Source organism: Stegodyphus dumicola, chromosome 11 (genome assembly GCF_044657685.1).
Source record: "Stegodyphus dumicola isolate Sdum_Otavi_A_Nest chromosome 11, ASM4465768v1".
Lineage (NCBI taxonomy): Eukaryota > Metazoa > Arthropoda > Arachnida > Araneae > Eresidae > Stegodyphus > Stegodyphus dumicola.
The window spans coordinates 168313113-168328896 of NC_140778.1; the positions used below are offsets into that span (position 1 = coordinate 168313113).

The 15784-nt window shown below is 31.5% G+C and overlaps 2 protein-coding genes across 7 annotated transcripts in view; both read right to left on the reverse strand.

Annotated features, from left to right (window-relative positions):
• The window catches only part of LOC118194215 (cullin-5-like), a 67554-nt gene that overhangs the window by 27326 nt on the left and 24444 nt on the right, over nt 1-15784 (reverse strand). For all 6 annotated transcript variants that reach the window (XM_085826220.1, XM_085826217.1, XM_085826219.1 and 3 more), the window contains 3 exons: nt 15613-15774; nt 15374-15515; nt 10269-10480 (listed from right to left, as the gene is read on the reverse strand). In XM_085826220.1, coding sequence (XP_085682346.1) covers nt 10269-10480; nt 15374-15515; nt 15613-15684 — 426 coding nt within the window. In that variant the 5' untranslated portion in view covers nt 15685-15774. The remainder of the gene's footprint in view (nt 1-10268; nt 10481-15373; nt 15516-15612; nt 15775-15784) is intronic.
• LOC118183396 (uncharacterized) lies at nt 4094-6141 on the reverse strand. The gene is made up of 2 exons (XM_085826221.1): nt 5752-6141; nt 4094-4751 (listed from the first exon to the last, which is right to left on the reverse strand). Exon 2 carries the CDS (start codon nt 4644-4646, stop codon nt 4191-4193), a length of 456 nt encoding a protein of 151 aa, XP_085682347.1. The 5' UTR covers nt 4647-4751; nt 5752-6141; the 3' UTR covers nt 4094-4190.

Consider the following 15784-nt stretch of genomic DNA (forward strand, 5'->3'; position numbering starts at 1 on the left):
CTGCATTTAAAATAAAACTGGATAACAGACAGATTAAATATGTATTAAAAGAACAAAATAAGCTACATAGGAAGACTAGTTAATGAATAAAACTCTTCAAATTCTGCTGCTATAGAAACAAATTCTATTATTATAAAAATAAAACTGCATGATATACTGATGTAGCAATCAGTTTTGTTTTTCAACATTAACTCCACTCACATCAAAGCTCATTCCATCAGTGCATAAAAGTCCCAATACTTACTGCATCAAAATTTTTTTGCATTATGTTGCAATCATATAAAGATTTCTTGCTCAGTGTCTGCATCATCCACAAAACATGCACTGCCAAAGTGAGCTTTGAGGAAACTAAAGTGAAACTCACTTGCAAACATCAGTCCATAATGTCAGAATATGATTTAACACTCACAATCAATCCTATCTTTAGAAATGTAAAAAAGAGGCTTCACAACCATAGCTAACCTAATATATATTTAGTACTTTGACATAAATCAATACCTTTTGGTAAACACCAATAATGATACATGTGTCCTTTCCATGTAAGTGTTATGCCAGCTCTAGAAATTTTTTTGTATTTCCTAAGTTGCCCTGATTAGCGTAGTGGACAGTGACACTGTCTGCTGTACTGATGGGCATAGGTTCTAATTTTGGAGAAGGCACTGATGTTTGTCAGCGTCTATGTGGCGTGGAGAGCACTCAAAATACTGGCAAGCTGAAAGTAATCTTCAGTAGTTTGGTGGCAAAAGAAGAGTGGAAGACCTTTTGAAACCTTTGGGATGTGCTCCATCAAAATGGGGGTAGAAACGTACAGTTACTGCATTGGGATAATAACTGTATGACCAATAGTGAATGTATTTGTATTCTTCTAAAGACTGTTACTTTAGTCACTTTAAGGAAATATTTCCCTTTTTAACTAGCCTTATAATCATGGTAACAACTACTGCAAAGACTGCCGAGTTCGCTAATTTTCTAAAATTCCCTAATCCTTTATATACAATGAAGACAACATAAATTAAAATCATGAATGAAGGAAGGTCCACTAAGATCTTGAAGTGCACATTTTAAAGAAACAGAGTTTAGAAACACATAAGTTTTCTCTTTCTTTTCCTTTCCTGCTTAATATGCTCTCTCTTCTTGAAGGCGAGGGTTTAATACAGGATAAAGATGGCTTCTTTTGTTTACCATTTAATGTCAACTTCAAATTAATTAAATACTAGCACTTATCTAGATAATTTTTACTGCATTTCATATCATGTATTTACTAGATTTATAGAGATACTAATCAAAAGCAATCCATTATTTTCTGGCCCGTTCTATTTTGCTAAAAATTTACGAGTCTTCCAATGTTCCTAAAATGAAACTGCACGTAACAATGGTTGAATAATAGAAATAGTGTTAACAAAATTGTCATCAAAGTATTGGAATAAGAACTGGGAACTGGTTTGAAAGATGTCATTTGCCTTATTTAAACGACTTCATATGGAGAGACAGATAACCTGTGGTGTTAGAGTGATACAATTTTGTAATCTAATTGTCAGATAATATGTGTAGGAAATTAAAAATAATTAATCAATTAATTAAAAACTGATTAATTTGCTTATATCAAAAAGACATTTCATTGCCCCAAAATGCCAACTGATTGTTGGCAATGTGGTGTATTGGCAATTATGAGCTAATACCCAGACACTATAAATTCCTGTAACACAGGGTCCCCAACCTCTCTGTCCCTAAGAGAACATTCTACAATATCTGTTGGATGGTGGGCACCATTTATTTTTTCAAGGTGAATTATAGTTGGAAAGAGTTAATATTACATGCACGTAAAAAAAAAGATTGGTTGCATTTTGTTTTGTGCTGGTATCAGGGTTGCCACTCAAACAGGAGAACGAAATTCCCTCCCTTTCTCAGGTTTTCCAGGAGTGTTTTTAAGAAAATTCCAGTCTATCCATGTAGTGTGCATTTGTTGTGCTAAAGGTAAATTAATTGTGGTGCCACTTGATAACACAAAAATTTGCTAACTGCATATGACTTATATACATATATATAAAGTATATTACCAAAACATTACTATTATGACTACAATAGGAGTTATTTTCCATTTTCCCCAATAACTTTCATTTACAAAAGAAATTAAATAAGTACAATGCATTCCATCTAAACCAAAACCAGAAATGAAATTCATTGATTTTTCAATGCAATGTATGAACTTTTAAACATAAGATTTTCTCCACCATTAATTGTAATAAAATTATGTCATGAATGATATTAAAAAGTATTATACATAAATTCTGGAATGGAAGTTATTGTTCACAAAATGGCAGTGCGGGGCCCATTTATATCTATCCTATTAAATAATATATAATTGGCAAACAATCACCTCAGTGATATTTCAACACTTGCTAAATTCTGAAAGGTTAAAAAAGCATTTTTTATGCAAAACTGTTAATATAAGCATACATAACATATGTTAAATGAAAAATATTTATTAGAATTAAAAATATGACATTTAATATATTTAAACAAAACACTAATAGAAAAAATACTAATGAAAAATAAGCACCAAATTAGATTTCTTGTTTTAACTTTGCAATTTGCAAGTCAATTGAAGAAACATCTCTGCTCAATTTTTGTTTTTTTGACTCCAAAATTTTAATCTGTGCCTTGTTCCTTTTGTCTAATAGTATTTTTTATGTTTATTATCACACAGTTTTTTGTCTTCGAGTGCTCGGTGATATGCACCACGAGCAGATCTGGCATATCATAACATATAAGGAGTTACATTAATATTAATCACACCTCCATTTACTTTTATAGCATCATAAACAGTTTGCACTGCTGTTAAAGAATTTTCCTGCAGATTTTCCACCAACATATCATTATTAACTGAAAATCCACTTTCTACTGTGGAATTGCCATGTGATAAAATTAGAACTAGTTTTACAACACTCCAAAGTTCTTTAAAATCTGAGTTATTAATCAAATCCTTATAAAAGTGATCAAGTCACATTGAAGCATAATTAGTAAAAGCGTCTTTCCAAACACCCTTACTTCTGAATAATAATTCTTTAAACTGCATTTTTGATTTATCTGAAACTGTGGAATTTATCCATTCACTTTCATATATTATATGCAATAACCTCTCCATCCTTTTCTCACATAAAAATTCATTAGACGTAATGAGCTTAGGATCTAATGAAGAAATGTATTTAACTAAGCTATATTTCAATGGGCTTCTTTCAAATATTTTTTATACCAGCTTAACCAAAAATGTTCTGCACCGAGTTCTGAATTCTCTTTTGTTAAGATCAGATACTCCACTTTTAGCTAAACTCGCACCAGCAGCAATACCCACATCTATATCTGCAACATTACAATAAATGTTTTCATCCAGAATATCTATATTTATCAGTTTTTCAGGAGCTTTTGCCTCTCGCAGTATATCTCTTTTGACAAATTTGGAGAGAAGATGACTTAGCATACTATGGAAAGTTGTATATAGAAAGGGGCACAAAGGATCAGCTGTCTGAAATGACTTTAGAAATGGATGTAAATTAACTCCTGCAACCGAAATAAAAAATGAGATTTTTGCCAAAAGTAGCTTATCTTTAACAGCTTCTCTCAGTCTTTTGAATGACACAGTTTTTGGTAGTTCGGATGATTCTACATATTTTTTGACATGATGAAAAATATCAATAGCTCTCTCAGCAACAGGTATGTTTTCACACCATTTTACTTCACAAAACTTCAACGGAAAAGTTGTACAGTTAGTGATGGCAATATAGTCTGCTTGCCAAGCAAGACTGTCTTTACATACTCTATGCATATTTTTAAATAATGCACTTAAATTCCAGTCAGTACCTTTATGGCCAGCTCTAAAGGCACCATGAACAACATGCAAACCACAGGACCCAATATGTAATACATGGCAGGCATCATTATTTGCTAAATTTTCTTTCAAATCTCTGAGGAATTTAAGATTGACATTTGGTCCATCCAATGATACTTGCAGCAATTTCTTTTTATCTAGCTCTGAGGTTCCCTCAAAGAAACTTCTCAGAAGGTCATTGGCAGATACATGTCCCCAAAAAATTGATGTGAGGTATCTTCATTCCTCGCACTGTCCCAAAATCTAACAAAAAGATCCATTTTGCCTCTCTGGACAATTCTATTTAATGCTTCATTGAAGCAAATTACAAATTCAGTGTTCTAAGATCAGAAATGAGCATCTTTTTGAAGTATGGAGCTAAACCAAATGACACTAAATATGACATTTTTGTATGTCCCAGGGTCATAGCTTTAGCTTTATTGCTGTCATCAAACACTTTCTGGAACAGAACAGCAGCAGCATTAAATGCATTATAAGAAACATCTGAAGAAACAAATTTCATAGCCCACAGTAATTCCGCAGCAAAAACTTTGTCCTCAGGTGTGAACGCGTTTAAATTTGATGATTCAGCAACTAGTGCCGAAGACTGCTGTGTTTCAGAACTGCTTTTATCTATGGAGAAATAGTTTTTTAAGTTTTCAGAGTTCATCTTCACAAAAATGATTTTCTTATGTTTTACACTGTTTATGTGGCTTGTAACTGCTTTCCTTCCCATGGTACTAAGCATGATATTTTGTTGGCAAAACGTGCATCTTGCCATGTTAGGAGCTAATTCGATAGGTTGCAACCATGGATTCCACTGAGGATTGAGACTAGAATCTGCCCAACCTGGATTAAAAAATGTCTTTTTTCAGATATTTTGCAGCTAAAAAAAGAAAGAAATCTATTTAATATTTTTAAATAAATTCAAGTATTTTATACTTATTTAGCAACACACATAAGTTAAAAATATGTGCACTAGATTTCGTAATGGTATGTTATCATACTGCCAGAATTAGTTTCACGAGTATGCCACAGAAAATTGCCTGAAATTTGAAAGTATTAACTAATAAGAAATAAATTTAGAAGGATGAAGCAACATTAAATGATATGAATAACATTTAAATAAATTAATTGAAGATTAAAAAGTGAATTACAATAATTAACGGTATTTTGCCAAATATAGTTATATTGAATGGTTAGTCAAGATAACTTGTTATTATTTTGTTTAATTTACTCCAAAATAACAAGGCATTTATAAAAAAAAAAAAAAAAAAATGTTTAAAAGATTTTGTTTTGTATGAGCTTGGAGGAAGGGCACAGCAAAATTGGAAATTTCAAGCAAAAGCAGGATTGATTACTGATTTTTACAACATGAAGTGTATAAAAAAAGAGGGGACAAACATTTTAATATTTACTGTTTGTTTCTGAATTCGGCAACAAGTTTTATCGTCGTTTATTTCTCAAAAATAAATTTTAAATGCGAATTATTTAAAAATCGAAACAACGGAAAACCGAATTCAGAACACACACACACACAAAACAAAACAAAACCAAAAAAAATGGGGGGAGAAGAATATTTTGCCAATTACAAAACAAAGTCAATTTTTTTAATGAAATTATAAAGTATCAGATTTTTTTGCGTCATTTCAAAGTCCAATAATCATAATACATGCCACCAACGATGTTGAAAAGCTAAACAGTTCAATTTGATTTGTTTAATACTGCACAAAATATGATTCAAAAAGCAACAATAAACTTCTTTTAACTTTAAAAATGCACTGCATGAATTCTTATCATTTTAAAAAGCAAATACGATAGAGTGTTACGTAAACATACATTAAAAAAAATTAATAAGATGTAAAAGATTACAAAATTTAACTTACCAGACTTTTTAACTGAAAACAGAAAAACGTGCTCTCTTAACCACGAGGCATAACTTCATCTCTTTCTTCCGTTCCACATGTGCATACGATTCTTTGTGCGAGCCTCTGAATTCAAGAGGTTACTGGAAACAAAGATACTGGAAACTTTCTTTGCCTTTCTGAAAGACAATCTGGTTAGCGCCGCAAAAATTGGCTCTATGCCAGCTGCCCGAATGACAAGCACGCAATACATAATTCCCCAAGAACGTGATCACTGTCAACATTGGTGCGAAAATCGGTTTTGGGGGGATTGCCGTTATGAAATTCCCTAATTTTTTTCAAATTTTGACTAAAATTGTTAAATTCCCTGATTTTTCCCTGACTTTTTTGGTCAATTTTCGATTTCCCTGACTTTTTTCGGTTTTCCAGATAGCGTGGCAACCTTGTTGTATCTGTGATGGACGCAATTTCTATTTCATTAAAAATGAGAAAACATTTTATTCAAAATTAAAACATTTTTATTGTGATCGTATAGTGACAGGCACACATTAAACAATTGGTAGGCACCATGGTGCCTACAGGCATAGGGTTGGGAACCCTGCTCTAACACTTCCTCTAGCTATTTTCACAGTCTTCAACTGCCCTCAAAGTTTGGTGGAATTACTGACTGAGTAGAATTTTTTAGAATTACTCACGCAATTCTTGTTATCTCACAGCAATTTGTGAATTACTTAACTTTTTGTTATATATACTAAACAGTTTGAATTAATTGAAAAATGTTTGATCAGATTGTGTGTGTGTGTTCTGTCTTATTTTGTTTTGGAAAAAGCAATGATTTTAAATTTTAATGCTTGTTAAGACAGCAAAATAAAAGTTCCATTTCATTTTTATTAATATTTTTTAGAATTAAGAGACATTTCATACTGTTGATACTCTAAAATTATTAGGAAATGGAAAACATTAGGAAATGGTTTTAATAAGTTAAAGAAACCTTGAATAACTTTTAAAATTTCACATAAAATAGCATTACGTTAATATTATTTAATTTTTTTAATATTTTTGCATACATTTTAGCAATCAAAATTAACATTTCAAAGCAGTTTGCAAACTACCTTTCCTGAATTACATGAATATAAAGAACAAAGCAATGAACATTAAATACTGGGAAACTTTTTCAGTGTGATATTTCTTGCTGATGACATTCATAAAACTAGCCTTAGAGTTCTAATAGTGATATCAGTAAAAAATTTAAAGGAGCAATTTAGTTATATACACTCTCACAAAAAAAAAAAAAAAAAAAAAAAAAAATATATGCTCAGAGAAGGAAATAAACTACTATCATGAAACTTAACAGGCATGTACTGTCTGAGGAGATAAACAAGTGATTACAAATTCAAAACAAAACTCATTTATTAATAAGTTATGGCATGAAAAAGGTTACAAATCAGTAAGTAGTATTGGCGTCGCAACAAACCAAGTACGTCACCTATGAACCTCTGCAGAAGATCATGCCATAATCTTTACAAATGTGCAGTTAATTCGCTAATATTACAGGATTCCATGCATGTCCTAAACATGCTCTGCTGGTGAGAGGTCTGGTGACCTGACAGGCCACAGGAGTATGTCATATTGTTGAAGACGTTGTTGGGAGAATCACACAATATGTAGATGAGCATTCTCTTGCTGATAAATGGCACCTGGACAACTTGATAGTATAACACAGTACAACCAGCATCAAAATATCCTCCACGTAACTGCAAGTGGTAACAATATTCTGAAGGATGACTAGAGGTGATGGTGTGTCCCAACAAATCACTTGTCACATTCTGTCATCATCATATGTTGCTCGACAACAAATGCAGGATCGGACCGCTGGCCTGGCCACCTCCACATGCATGTGCAATACATCAGCATTCAGACTGAATTAGGATTCATCACTGAAGAAGATCACACACTTCCAGTTCTTCACACTAAGACTTGCCCAAGTCTGGCAAAAATTCAGTTGATGTGGGGTCAGTGGTAGGCATCTCAATGGATGTCGGCAGTCGATACCAGCATCCTGAGCCAGATTTAGACTTAATAAGGCCCTAAGCTATTTGAGATATGAGGCCCTTTATAAGTCTGTTATAATATATTTTAATACTATATATATTATTCTTTAATTTGGGGGGCAAGAAAGTGGAGGCCCTAAGCTATAGCTTGTGTAGCTTATATGTAAATCCGGCCCTGCCAGCATCGGCTAGTCATCTCCGAATGGTTTTCCATTTCAGAGGCATCTCTAGTCACAATACCATCCATCCAAGTCAACAGACTTGTTTAAATAGCCCTACGGCACAAGCAATCATGCTGTTAAACTCTCCCGGCTGTGCATTTCAAATATGAACCTCGTGTCATTGGTGTTGAAATTTAAATCATTTGCACATCTCTTCCCAGACTACATTCCTGCTGAGTTTAGTGATTGTGGCTCATTGGGTGCATATATTTTTTTGTGACATAGTGTAAAATAAAATGCTGAGTTTGTGTCAAAAAAATCTGTGCCAAAAATTTGTGATATTCGTAAAAAAATAGATAGCTTTTCTCATAAATTAAAAAATTATAAATATGTCTTCAGAATGTTTTTAAAGCGAGGTAGATTTTTTTTTCCATAATCTTTATATTTGGAAAAATAAGCATATTTTCTTTGCATACACTTTTTCTTCTAAGATTTCAAATTTTAGGCACATGTATAAAATCCTTCAGCACTTAAATTTCTGTAATTTATTACATTTGTAAACATTTAAAGTCATATTGACTGAATTTGAAAATTCAGAACATTTTTGTTGTAAAATATATGAGCAATAATCTCTTGTACAGTGCAGCAAAATTTTATATTATAACTGCACTATTTAACATCATCTCATACATATAGAAAGGGACAGTGGCAAGCATTAGGAAGGACATGGGAATTAATGACAGCCCTTTCTTAAATTTGTCCTCTAATTTGAAAGCTTATTGCTCATTTTTTGCTTACTCATTCCAAAAAAAAACCATCTTGCATGTCATAATTATCATTAATCTTTCTCTCCTAGGAACTAGGGTCATCTTTTAAATTCATGTATGCATGCTGTAGATAACCTAAAATTTAAACATATCCTGGAATGTGATTTTGGGGATTTGATAGAAATGGTTTTAACACGAAACTTCATACTAAGTTCCTGTAGAAAGTAAAACATTTAATTAGAATTTGATATTTTGTTTTATAAGATAAAGTTTCGAGTCTTACAGTTAAATTTTTCATATTTCACTCTTATACATACAAAACACTAAAGTATACAATTTTCCATAATAAACAACAATTTTTCAAGGTACTTACAGAAAATTCCGTTGACCATAAAAGTTGGAGAGAATCCCACCAAGCATACTCATTGGCATGGACCAAAAATTTCTAATTGCACTGAAGACAGAAACAAATGTATCCTTTTCTCCACAAAGCTACACTAAATAAATTCATCCATATGATGAATCTCAGTGGTAGCACGTGGTTGCTTCCCCATTGAGTTTTTGTTATGCAGTTGAGCTGAAACCCAGATCATTCAATGTTTTTGGTATAAACTCTAGAATTCATTACAAAATTACATTGGTGGTTAACTTCGAGATGTTCAAATCTTGCAGTTGTTAACTCATCAGGTTATATAACCCTTCCACATTTCTGAATAAATCATAGATTCTTCTTCAATATTTTCTTTTACTGTTTGCAAAAGGGTAGTCACTTTCTCACTATGAACTCTTATGATATAATACTTGTTTTTCTCCCAGCAAATTCTTCCCAACATCCATTGCTCGGGTTTTCTACCTTCTTAAAAGGCTTTCATTAATTTTAAACTACATGGTTAGCATATCCAATTTTTTTCTTTGGTCTTGATAAATGGCTGTGTGCGCAAACTTCTCCTAGGTACTAATTTATAACTCTCTCGTAACTTGAATCTAATGGTTCTTTTCCCCATTCAATAGTCGCTAAATCTTGAAACCAGCTTAGATGAACCTGAATACAAAATTTAAATAGCAGAAATCTCACATCATGTACCTTTGCGAGTCTGAACATTGTGATGCCACTGCTTGTACGTTTTCAAGTGTATTAAAGTGCCGTATCATGCCCCTTACCACTTTTCATTAATTTCACATTTAATATTTTTTAAATACTTTGCTGCATCTGCTTTGTAGCGGGCAGGTTTCAAGTTTTAATAGTCCCCCTTAAACTAAGACCCCCCCCCAAAAAAAGAGAAAAAGAAATGAGTAGGAAAAAAGAACTTACAAAATTTTTTAAATTTTAGTTTAAAGATCAAGATTACACAAAACCAAATGTTTTTGAAGAGTGGCTTTTCCATTACTGGCAAAAAAATTGCTTTTTTTTTTTTTTTAAGGGGGTGAAAAAAGTCCATGGAATTTTTCGTATGTACCTTTTTCAACTGCGATATAAATTACTAAACAGTTTATTAAAAAAGGGGTGCTGAGAATTCGTTACAAAAATACAACATGAATACATTATAAAAATTCCTTACTGGTAACGTAGAACAGAGTTCAAGGTACTTAGCAGCTCGCTGCTCTTCCTCCTTTAATTTTTGATTAGCATACCATATGTAGTTGACAACACCATATTCTTTTAAATACTGAGGAGCTTCTGCTTTATAGTAAGCTTCTGTTGCATCCAAGTATGCCCTTTCAAAATTATCTCGATAAATTTCATATTTATCTTCATTTAAGCACAAGGCAACTGTTGGAACAAACACAAAAAAAAAAAAAAAAAAAAAAAAACATTAAATCCACCAACATCTCATACATGCACAGTCAAAGCTGACTTTACATGAAAATTTAAATACATGCATTACTGAAATCTTGGCAGTTATTTAAGAATTCAGTTTTAGATGTGTGGAAAGAACAGCTGAAAGAAAGGAACCTGGATTCGACTTTTAAGCTCTCCGCTAAGTCTAATACAGGAAAAATTCCAACTAAATATTATTTCTAGAAATTGTATTTAATATATCAATTTATTTCAATACATCTTTTCTCAAAATAATTGTTTATATACTATGATGACATATCTAACATAGCATGTTCATCGGTAAATTCTTAATGATAGCAGAGAATTACAGAATCAGTAAATTTCAGCAACAAAATGAATAAATGAAGTTTTCATAAAATCTCAATAAGGCATTTATAATTTTCCAATAACTGATATCAGAAAAAAATGTGTGGACTACTTCAAGGAAGTAAAAGAGAAACCAAATCAAGAGCTAACAAAGAAAAAATGATTAATCAGGTGCCTCATTATTATTTTTTAATTCACAAACATATTAGTGTGCAAAACTTAAGCAATGTTTATAATTTTGGCTGCAGTTCTACAAAAAATCAACTGGGAGACAAGAAATTCATACTACAAAGGCATAATGTAGTATTTAAAGAATACTACATTCTTTATTTATACATTTATACATTTAAAGAATACTAATTAATTTAAAGAATACTTATTTATACATTTAAAGAATACTACATTTAAAGAATGTAGAAAGTACAGCAGGGAAAAAAAAAAAAAAATTCATAGGCTGCATACCATATAGAATGAATAGAAACGGCGTTAAATGGCATTGGTACAAGGTAGCACAGCACAATTGTCTGATCAAGACAGACAACAGCAAACCAAACAGCCTTAGTGACGGATATGAGCAGTCCTAACTGCAATGGTTTCAATGACTCATCAATAATTCAGAGACTCATCAATAATTTCACAGCTGTATGTTGAAAAATGAATTTGTTACTAAATTTTGCATACCAGTGTACAATAGTGTCAGACATAATTATTTTTAATTAATAAAGAGCACTGCAAAAAATTTATCTCAAATAAAAAATGTCTATAATTTTGAACACTCTCAGAACCAAGAGAAGTGAATATTGTCAACTATGTCCCCTACCCTTATGTTTTGGTGAAATGTTTTTCCCTCAAATATAATAGTATTTTTCCCTCAAATATAATCCCTCAAATAGCAACAGAAATCACTTTAAAAGAAACAAAAACATTCAGATTTGGAACATGCTTTGTCTTCTTTAATTCTATATCATTTGAAATTTTTTGTGATCACGACAACTTTGGGCGAAACCATAATTTAATGCATATTTTTTAATGAATTTGTGAGATCTATAACACAAATAAAAAGTCATCATTTGTATGCTAAATGTTATTTTTGTAGACTCAAAATTTATAGTAGCTTTAGAAAAAACAGCCTATACACACACACACACACACACATATATATATATATAGTACAAAGTTCGAAATCTGGACTCTTTGGGACTTCGGAGATTCTGGATTTGGGATTTTTCCAGATATTAGAACAGCAGTTTAAATCTAATAAGACTGCATGTAGAAATTATAAAATTAAAAATATGAAATCACGATTTATGAAATAATGAACTATTTATGATCTAAAGGGTATCAAAATTTTAAAAAAAAAATTAAACTTAATATTTATTTGTTTATCTTATTAAACATTTCTTTCAATGTAAATTGTTTAAGTTGCTTTGTTTTTGTGCTAATACTTTCTCTTTAACTCTGTAGACAGGCATAATCTCTTGTTCAGTTACATTGTTGAAGTCCTGTAACTGCTGTTTCGAGAATTCCGACTAACTTGTCAATCGAAATTTTCTCGTTTTCAGTAACTTCTCTGTCACTTTCTTCACTATCACTATCACTTTCTTTCTTCACTTATATCTATCACTATTTCTTCACTATCACCATGGTATTTTCTGGATCTAGAACCATACTACAGATTTCGCCATTCGTTAATTGATTGATGATTGAGAAGCATTGTCATCACAATGAAAAACTTCTTTTATATCATCTTCATTTATTACTGCTTCTCTAAATTTCTTTACAAAAATCTGTTAATTGTAAAATTTCACCTTTGTTTTGCAATATCCAAAAACCTTTAGAATTAGTGGCTATCATCATCAAATTTAGCTATCCTTCACTATACATATTTGGCTATGCATCATGCGCTTGGCGACTAATGACAAGTTGTTCCGTTAAATTTTATCTCGCTTCTATTGCGCACTGTGACAATTAAGCCTGAATTGTATTAGTTTAGTTATTTATTATACTTATGTCTATTTCTTGCACATGCTTTTAAGGCTTATCAGAGTTCTGAATAAATAAATTCCCACATATATTTAAGTCTTATTGACAGCTGGCGCTAGATATCTTACCACCTGATGCAGCCTGTGGTTCCTAAATTCTGCGACTCGGCGTGGCCATACGAGCCCTGGCACTGGTTCTGGGTTTATATGAATAATAAATCAGTTATTCTTAATTCAAATAGCCCTAAGAAGAGGCTCAAACTCGGAATGATTTTTTTTTTTTTTTTTTTTTTTTTTTTTTTCCTGGAATTTTGGATTACAGTCCAAGATTTGTAGGTATGATACTTGAAAGTAGGGATGAGAGAAAAAGGTGATGCTACATCATTTCCGGCTTGTGCTTTGTGAGTACAGCTAGCATTTTGTTAGTATGAATATAATATTTATTAGTCTTATTTTCATTGATCGTCTGCTCTTTTTTAATTTTGATTACCTAATTTTAAAAATTCTGCGCTAAATTTAAATAAGATGTGGAAAGAAATATTACTTGTTCTTTATACAAAATGGAATTAAAACTAAATTGTTCTTTCACAAGTGGCTACAATACTCTTTTCATATAAAGACAGGTCTTTTAAAGCTCCATCAAAATATATCATACTGAAACACATTATTTAGTTTGTGTACCAGATTTAAAAAAAAAAAAAAAAAAAAGTTAAATAACTATGTTTCGTTGCTATCATATTATCGGTGAATATTATAAATATCAAAAATTTACTGTTACAATTTTCTACAATACCTCAAGTAAATAAACACTTTACAGTTACTTATTGTAACTTCATGTAATACTCAGTTACTTTACCGAAATAAAGAGTTCTAGTAAATATTAGATTTTGTTGGAATAAACAAGAATATGTAATTTCCCCAAAACGTTATGCTTTAAGAAAATTTTAAATAAGCATACAATGCGTAAATTTTACATTTCAAAAGGTATTTCTCTTCAAAATATTTTTGTTTCATGAATTGATAAAAATTATTCCGTCCTTGAACAAAATGTTCAATAAAACACAGAGCATAAAAATACACAGTGAAACTCCATCCACGGTTTAGGAAAAAGCCAGCGAGTGTATCTCTAATGCCCACTAAAAGCCATTCCGCAATCTAAACTCTTTCCGTTGCAAGACATTCCGGAACCTTTCCTTTTTCTTCCTCTTACCCGAGTAAATTGAACTCATCCAGTTAACAAAAGCAGCCATTCTGGGATTGCCAGTCTAGTACAAAAGCAGCCATTCTGGGACTGGCGGTCTAGTATACCTCTAAATGTTATCATTGGGTTTATGAGTATTATCAACAAAATTTATTTATATGGAAAGAAATTTTTGGTAAATTTTTCCTTGTCAACAATTTTTAGTGCATTTAACTTAAATCTGTAATTATCGCCAAGCATAATGTGAGCATAAAAAGTTACCATACTCCTTTATTATTCAATTACTAACATAAAAAAAAATTGTTTAGGCATGGCTACATAATTCATTACTCAAGTTGTCATGTTTTGATAAACATGTGGTGAAAGGAAGGTATAATAAATACTGATTCGCCAGGTTGACGTCAGATCAGCGATGTATCTATGTGGAATGTTTAAGTTTGAGATGCGTGCCAAGCAGATATGCAGCAACGAAGCCAAATTACTGATCGTACAAATTTATGCTAAAATGATTGTTTCTTCAATAACAAGGTATTTTATTTAGTGCTGAAGTGAAATTAAGAATAAGGACTTTCCAGATGTTTTATTACACGCGAAAGGGGGAAAATCAAATGCGCATGTGTAAAGCCTACCAGAAAAACGTTGTTGTTGGTTTTGAGGTTTGGATTTTAGATCGTTCCAGATAATGAACGTCAGATTTCGGACTTTGTACGTTTACATATTTCTGTATTCCCCCCAGATTTTTTTCAGCATATGATTTAACAATTTCTTATTAACAGTAACAATATAAAATATATGCACAAACGGAAACTTATTTTGTGTAAATAATAAGAATATTATTCAAATTGATAAGTTATTTGAAATATATAATGCAATAGTATTATTGTGTATTTATGTGTGCTTTTCAGCGAAATATATTTATGACTCACGCCATATATCTTTAGAAACAGCATACATTGCATATTTTTACCTCTTGGTTTTCAAGCAGTAAACTTAATAGGTTAAATGGGATACAGAGTAACTATGGTATGTATATACTGCATCACAGAAAAACTATTTAATTCATAATATCCAATTCTGCTGACCTCTGTACTTCATTTGCTCTGAAAATAAGGATAATATTATCATAATAAAATCCCTAGCCAGAAAAAGAAAGGGGGAAAGAACATGTAGCTCATTTTTAGGTTTTTTATTTCAAATCCTGAACAGTTTACAAGCAAGAAATTCAGTAGCGTAAATTTTTTAATCTTTTTTTCACCTATATTTCTGAATAAAATAAAGTATATCACAAAAAAATCCATTTAAGCTTTGAAGTTCATTTTTAAATAATAATAATACCATATGATTCTCTAACTCCTATCACCAACTGTGAATCAATAACCTCTCCAGTTCTCTCAGCATGGACAAGTTTCATTGCACTATTTTGAAGCCTATGCTTAATGTTCGAAAAAATACTCTGATTCCATCTCTCCAGCAGTGCCTGTAAATACAAAAGCAACAAATGTTTTTAAATATACACTTACTTGTAAACTTACTTTGACAGATTTCAGAAAAAGCAAAAATTAAATATCAACAACCTTTCGAATTCCATTCCTCTTAAATGAAGGGAATTTGCCAGCTACTGCAGCTTCCAAATGTGAAAATGGCATAAGCAAATAACTGCACTGAGTAGAAAACTTTCTCCATTCTACTATATAGGCTTTCAGCAAAGCTTCATCTTGTTGAACAGAAAGAACATACTAAAAAAGA

Coding starts and splice junctions, on each gene's coding strand:
- LOC118183396 (XM_085826221.1), bottom strand. CDS start 4,646: ATGGCAAGATGCACGTTTTGCCAACAAAATATCATGCTTAGTACCATG.